The sequence below is a fragment of the Rhinopithecus bieti genome, unplaced genomic scaffold (assembly GCF_001698545.2).
Source record: "Rhinopithecus bieti isolate Rb0 unplaced genomic scaffold, ASM169854v2 scaffold_13262, whole genome shotgun sequence".
In the NCBI taxonomy this organism is placed as follows: domain Eukaryota; kingdom Metazoa; phylum Chordata; class Mammalia; order Primates; family Cercopithecidae; genus Rhinopithecus; species Rhinopithecus bieti.
In genome coordinates this window covers 3146975-3154613 of record NW_016808004.1, presented here as the reverse complement: position 1 = coordinate 3154613, position 7639 = coordinate 3146975, and the positions used below count along the sequence as shown (strand labels likewise).

Below are 7639 nucleotides of genomic sequence, written 5' to 3'. Positions count from 1 at the left end.
CCAGGTTGGTCTCGATCTCCTGACCTCGTGATCCGCCCGTCTCGGCCTCCCAAAGTGCTGGGATTACAGGCTTGAGCCACCGCGCCCGGCCAAGAAAAAATTTTTTAAATTGAAAAACAGAAAAAGAAAACAAAGAAAGCTACAGGTTATTTCATGGTACTGAATTGTAATGTGTTTCTGCTTTTGTTCTTATGTTCATTTTGAATATATCACACTCTTTTTTTTTGTAGCTCATTTCAGTTTTGAAAAATTTGCCTGAAAGTCTGAGCAATGGAAGGCAGCAGCCAACAGAGGGGGCGACTTATGGTGAGTGGGGGCTGCAGACTCTCACATCTTTCTAAAGGTTCTGCTTGTCATGATAGCATCTGAACATTCTGACTTCTTAGCTATACTTTTCCCTTCATTTTGATTGAGTGCCCACTTTTATGTGCTTTTCCACAGAATGGTAGAAAGCGTTCTTCTCCCTCTTAGCATATAGCCTCATGAAGGATTGAGCATTTTTTTCCAACTTTTTGATTTTGAAAATATTAAATAGACTGGTATAATAAACACCAGTTTACCCCAGAGTCAACAATTATTAATGTTTGTCCATATTTTCTTTCTGTGTATTTAGTATGTGTATTTTAAATTTTGCTTATTCATTTGGAAGTATGAATCATGATCTTTCATTTCTAAGTAGTGTGCTTTTCCTAAGAAAATGAACAATTTCCTAATAGCATCCAATATTCAGTTCATATTTAAGTGTTCCTAATTGTCTAAAAATTTATTTTATAGTTGTTTTATTTTTCAAACTAGGATTTAGTTGTAATTAGTTGTTGTGTCTCTTTAGTCTCTAAAAAAGATTCCTCTTTTTTTCCTCGCCCTATGTCATTGACTTTTTGAAGAGACCAAGCCAGTTATTTGATTTGTTTGTTTTCTTCCAGTGTTGTTTAACTTGTTCCCTATCACTTATATTTCCTATAATTAGTTCTAAAGGTTTGGCTGGATTCAGGCTGAAAGTTTTTGGAAAGAGTGTGTTTCAGTGACGTTTGTTTTCTTCTTTTTTTTTTTAGTAGAGTTAGGAGTATAAATATTTGTTTCAGTTTTTTAATTTTAGGGATTACTTCTTATATTTCTTTATGATTAAATGTTATTTTTTGAATATATAAAACATATAGCTGATTCAAAAGTTAATATACCTAGAGAAGTCTTACTTTTGTCCCCTGCAGTCTTAAGGTACCACTTGAGTAAGCCAAGGTATCAGGTTGTACTAAAGCAAGTGAAGCTAAGTTTGATCACTTGGTTGAGATGGTGACCACCAGATCTTTCCAGTGTTAAGATGTGTTTTCCCTTTTGCAATTAGCAGACAATCTGTGGGGTAATACTCTGGCACTGTGCAGATACCCTGTTCACCAACAACCTTTCACATGATGGTTTTAGTACAGATTGATATTCCTTGCCCAAATGAATTATTTCACTGTGGATTACAAAATGGCAATTTTCTAATTCCTTTTACATTTAACAGCTGGTATTGTTCTGGAAAGAAGAGTTTTTCCTCATTAATTGGAGATGAATTTTAGTTAATCCTAAAATGGGGACAGGGGCTTAATTCTTTCTCTTTAATTAGCATAAGAAGTTGATGCCATTAATTTCCTTCAGTTTTGGTGTCAGATGTGTTCTTTTTAGTATCATTTGACACGCAGATTTTCACTGATTGTGTTTTACAGTCGTAATTCTTTACATTGATCAAATTTCCCATATTTGCCCAGTGGGAGCCCCTTAAATTTGGCTCCTACATTCTGTTAACACTCTTCATTTCCCACTAGTTTGGAGTGCTTCCTTGCTTCCACCACAGTAATGTCCCAGGCTCCCCTGTATGTCCTCTGGCCCACATTGAAATCTACCAGTGTGATTTCCAGGGAGCTCTTGTTCATTTTAGTGGGATCGATAGTTAGAGATCATCTGATACAACAGTGTGTGGCAAGATAAGATATCAGTGGATGAAACTAGAAATTATATTTTTTAAAAATATTTAAGCTTATATTGTTTATGATTCAAATTTATCATTAAAGGGTTTTCCTTATATTTTCTCACACTATCTTTTTTTAAATATTAACCTATTTATTTGCTATTCATAACATCGCTTCAGCATTACAATACCAATATTACTACTAACAGTAAAAATACTAAGTAAGATTTAAGATTTCTTTACAGTTTTCCTTTTTGCTCCTTAGAATATATCCTAAGGATATACAGTCAGATTACTGCCTTCAAAATTTCCTGGTAATGATAATTTTTTCCATGTGGTTTTGTTACCTAGTTTCATACATAGTTAAGTTTCAGTTTTTTTTTTTTTTTTTTTTCTTTTAAGGGTTGCTTTATTTTCTTTCATGATTAAATTTTATTTTTTGAATGCATAAAATATTTACATGCTTCAAAAGTTAAAACAGCTTAGAAAGGTAGACTCATAGAAGTCCTACTTCAGTCTCTATCTCATCTAACCCGTATTCCTCCCTCTATAGGTAATATTTTTATTAGTTTCTGATTTAGTCTTCCAGTGTTTCCTTTTGCCAAAATAAGCAAACACATACATAGTGTTATTTTTTATTTTTCCTTCACAAAAGGCGGCATTAAATACATATTCTTCTTTGCCTTTGTTTTTTCACTTAATAGTGTATCTTGGAGACTACTTCCTATTAGTAAGAAGAGATTTTCCTCTTTCTTTCTTGTTTTAACTTTTTTAAGATAGGGTCTCTGTTACCTAGGCTGGAGTACAAAAGTGTGATCATGGCTTACTGCAGTCTCAAACTCCCAGTCTCAAGCAGTCCTCCCACCTCAGCCTCCCGAGTAGCTGGGACTGCAGGTACATTCCACCATGCCTGGCTAATTTTTTAATTTGTTGTAGAGACAAGTTCTAACTATTTTGCTCAGGTTGGTCTTGAACTCCTAGACTCAAGTCATCCTCCTGCCTTGGCCTCCCAAAGGCATGCCTGGCCTCCTTTTTGTTTTTTTGTGGTGGCATAGTTCTCAGTTATGTGAATATATCATAATTTACCCAATAGATGTCTGATTGATGGGCATTTGGGTTATTTCCAATCTTTTGCTATTTCAAATAATAGTACTAATAAGATTAGGAAGATAACATGCATGTAGTTATTTGTAATAGTATAGTAAAACTACGTGGAGTAGTTTTAATGTACCTTATTCCTGTCAGTAATGTTGAAGATCTTTTCATATATTTAAGAACTATTTGCATTTCTTTTTTCTGGGTAGTGTTATATCTTTTTTCCCATTTTCCTATCAACATTTTGGTCTTTTTCTTTTCCATTTTTTGAGTACTTATATTTCATAATAGAGAAATTAGTCCTCTCTGAGATAATTTACAAATTCAGTTTGTCATTTGTGTTTTGATTTATGGCATTTCTTTTTGTCTCATTTAAAAAAAAAAAAAAGTTTATTTTGGCTAGGCATGGTAGCTCACACATCTAATCCTAGCACTTTGGGAGGATGAGGCAGGTGGATCACTTAAGGTTAGGAGTTCAAGACCAGCCTGGCAAACATGGCGAAACCCCTTCTCTACTAAAAATACGAAAAATTAGCCAGGCATGGTAGTGCATGCCTGTAGTCCCAGCTACTCGAGAGGCTGAGAAAGAATCTCTTGAGCCTGGGAGGTGGAGGTTGCAGTGAGCTGAGATCATGCCACTGCACTCCAGCCTGGGTAACAGAGCAAAACCCTGTCTCAAAAAAAAAAAAAAGTTTAATCTCATTTCATAGTTAGAAGGGTATTTTCTACTCCCAGGATGTAAAGAAGTTCACCCATGTTTTCTTTTAGTATTTATATGATTATTTATGTATTATTTTTACTTGATATATGGAAAATTTTGAACATATAGAAAAGTCAAGAGATTAGAATGAATTCTCTGGTATCTCTTACTTAGTATCAATAGCTATCAACTCATGGACATTGACCCTGATGTTCATTTTTGCTCTTGGCTTTATCTTGTAGCCCCTAAGATTTCTGCTGGTACCAGTTGTGTAAAATGGGAGGAACAAACTTCAGAACAAATATTCAGACTTTACCGTGCCATTGGAAATATAGTAAGTTGGGAAGTCAGGTTGCGGTTTTGCCTAGTTGGTTTTCTGTGTGTCTAATTTGCTTTCTAAATATTTTTATTTAGGAATAATCCCAAATGTATCCCAAATAAAAGGTTTATCTTAGGAACAAAAGTGCTGGGATTACAGGCTTGAGCCACTGCGCCCGGCATTTTTTTTTTTTTTTTTGGACAAGAGTGCCAAGACAATCAAATGGAGAAAGAATAGTATTCTCAATAAATAGTGCTGGGACAACTGGATGTCCACAATCAAATGAATGAATTTGGACCCTATGTCACATCATATGTAAAAGTTAAAGAAGCTAATGAATAGCTAAATCTAGAAAACTCTTAGAAGAAAATATAGGTGTAAATATTCATGACCTTGAATTAGGCAGTGGTTTCGTAGATATGATGCCATGAAGCATAAGCAATCAGACTAAAAATAGAGAAACTGGACTTCATCAAAATTAAAGAGTTGTGCTTCAAAGGACACTATCAACAAAGTAAAAAAGACAGGTAGGCCAGGCATAATGGCTCATACCTGTAATCCCAGCACTTTGGGTGGCTGAGACAGGAGGATTGCTTGAGCCTAAGAGTTTGAGACCAGACTGGGCAACGTAGTAAGTCCCCATCATTACAAAAAGTAAAAAATTAGCTGGGCATCATGGTGCACACCTGTGGTCCTAGCTACTTGTGAGGCTGAAATGGGAGGATGCACTTGAGCCAGGGAGGTTGAGGCTGCAGTGAGCTGTGATTGCACCACTGCGTTTCATCCTGGGTGACAAAGTGAGACCCTGTCTCAAAAAAAAAAAAAAGAAAAGACAGCTTACTAAAAAAAGACAGAATGGGAGGGAATATTTGCAAATCGTATAACTGATAAGGGCCTAATATCTAGAGTAAAGAACTCTTACAACAACTCTGCAGTAAAACGACAAATAACCCAATTTAAAATGGCCAAAAAGACTGAGTAGACATTTCTTTTTTGTTTGTTTTTGAGATGGAATCGTGCTCTTGTTGCCCAGGCTGGAGTGCAGTGGTGCGACCTTGACTCATTGCAACTTCAGCCTCTTGGGTTCAAGTGATTCTCCTGCCTCAGCCTCCTGAGTAGCTGGGATTATAGGCATGCGCCACCACGCCCGGCTAATTTTTGTACTTTTAGTAGAGACGGGGTTTCACCACGTTGACCTGGCTGGTCTTGAACTCCTATCCTCAGGTGATCCACTCACCTCGGCCTCCCTAAGTGCTGGGATTACAGGCATGAGCCACCGCCCTGGGCCCTGAGTAGACATTTCTTTCAAGCAGATACGTAATATGAATGGCCAATAAGCACATAAAAGATTATCAACCTCATCAGTCTTTAGGGATATGCAAATCAGAACCACAATGAGATACCACTTCACACCCATTAGGATGGCTATAATTCAAAAAACAGACAAAAACTAGTGTTGGCAAGGATGCAGAGAAATTTGGAAACTTCATACATTCGTGGTACCATGTTTACCTCTAAAAATGGTGCAACCTGTGTGGAAAACAATTTGGCAGTTCCTCAAAAAGTTAAACACAAAATCATCTTATGACCCAGTATTTCCATTCCTAGGTTTATACTCAAGAGAATTGGAAACATTATGCTCACACAGAAATGTGCTATGAATCTTCATAGCAGCATTATTCAGAATAGCCAAAAGGTGAAAACAACCCAAATATCCAACTGATGGATGCATAAATAAAATGTGGTATAGCCATACAATGGAATATTATTAATACTCAGCCATAACCATAATCACATGCTATGACATGGATGAACCTGAAAAACACTATGCTAAGTGAAAAAACTATTTCACAACAGACTACATATGTTATTATTCCATTTATATGAAATGTCCAAAATAGGCAAATCCATAGGCTGGAGGACAGAGGATAATGGGAGGTATCTGATAATGGGTGTGTGTTTTTTGTGGGGAAGATGGGTGATGAAAATGTTCTAAAAATTAGGCAAGAAAAAAACGAGTGGCATTGGTTGAACGACTCTGAGTCTACTAAAAACCACTGATTTGGAAGCTTCAAAAGGGTGAGTTTTCTGGTATGTGAATTATATCTCAATAAAGCCGTCAAAAAAACAACCCAAGATGAAAAAGAGTTGGACATGTTTGAGGGACAGAAATGAGGCTGGTGTGGCTGGAGTATAGCTGGCAAGATGGAGAGTAGCTAAGGTGAGGTGAGAAGCAAGATTGAGTAGGATTGATGTGCAATGGGATGACATCAGAGGGACACGGCAGGGGAGTAATGGGATTAGGTATGTACATTCTTAAAAGTTTGCCCTGGCTGCTGCTAGAGAGTGGAGTGAAGGTCAGTTAGGGAACTGGTTGGGCATGGTGGCTCACACCTGTAATACCAGCACTTTGGGAGGCCAAGAAGAGTGAATTGCTTGAGTCCTGGAGTTCCAGACCAGTCTGGGCAACATGGTGAAACCCTGTCTCTTACACAATATACAAAAATTAGCTGGGTATCATGGGATGCACCTATAGTCCCAGCTACTCGGGTGGCTGAGGTAAGATGATCACTTGACCCTGAGAGGTTGAGGCTGCAGTGAGCTGTGATTCCACCACTGTACTCCAGCCTGGGCGACAGAGCAAGATCCTGTCTTAAAAAAAAAAAAAAGAAGAAGAAGAGAAGAAGAAGCTGCTGCAACTATAGGCAGATGACAGATGATGGCAGTTTGGAACAATGATAATGGTGGATACAAAGAAGTGGACATCCAGACTATGCTTGGAGATAGAGTCAGTGGGATTTGCTGATGGAATCTGGGAAATTAGGGCAAGATAAATTAGGATCATTCATAGATTTTTGGCTTGAGAAACTGGATGAATAGTGGAACCATTTAATTGAGATGAGGATGTCTGGGGAGGAACAAATTTGGGAAGAGAAATCAATAGTTTTGGCAATGTTAAGTTTGACATATGTTAAGTTAGAAGACATTGATATGGAGATACCAAGTAGACAACTTCCTGAGATGCAATTTAGGCCAGTAGCTTGAAATCTCTTGGCACCTGTAACTTACTACATGATAATTCTTACTCTCTGCAGTTTATCTTCCCTGTACACGGAGAAACACTTTGTGCTATAAAAGGCTGAGCCAGAAGGTGGGGTTTGGTTCCTAGAGCTGCCCTTTACTAACCAAGAGGAAGGCCCTTGTCTTTGAGCTTCTGCTTTTTTTACCTCTAAAGTGGGGTTAATGACCATGTACACAACTGTCAAGATCAAAGGAAATGAACTAGGTGAATGTAAATTCATGTAAACATACTGTTTTGGCAGTAATGATGGCAGACACCAAAATAATTATATTCTTACCATCCCTTTCCTTTCTACAATGCTTTGTTGATAAGGTGAGCTTTACCTCCTCCAGAACAAGACTATATTCTGAGTATGTACCTACCATGTTTATTACTTTCAGAAAATAGAAATCTTTTTTTAGTCAGTAAACATGTTTCAAAAATATTTTGAGTTATTTAAAAGAAAAAAATTTAGCCGGGCGAGGTGGCGGGCGCCTGTAGTCCCAGCTACTCGGG

The 7639-nt window shown here is 37.4% G+C and overlaps 1 protein-coding gene across 1 annotated transcript in view; it reads left to right on the top strand.

The window, feature by feature from the left end:
* Window positions 1-7639, top strand: part of MTFMT (mitochondrial methionyl-tRNA formyltransferase) — a 23698-nt gene that overhangs the window by 10424 nt on the left and 5635 nt on the right. The window contains exons 4-5 of the mRNA XM_017884953.1: window positions 231-306; window positions 3986-4077. Of these exons, the coding sequence (XP_017740442.1) occupies window positions 231-306; window positions 3986-4077 (168 nt within the window). The remainder of the gene's footprint in view (window positions 1-230; window positions 307-3985; window positions 4078-7639) is intronic.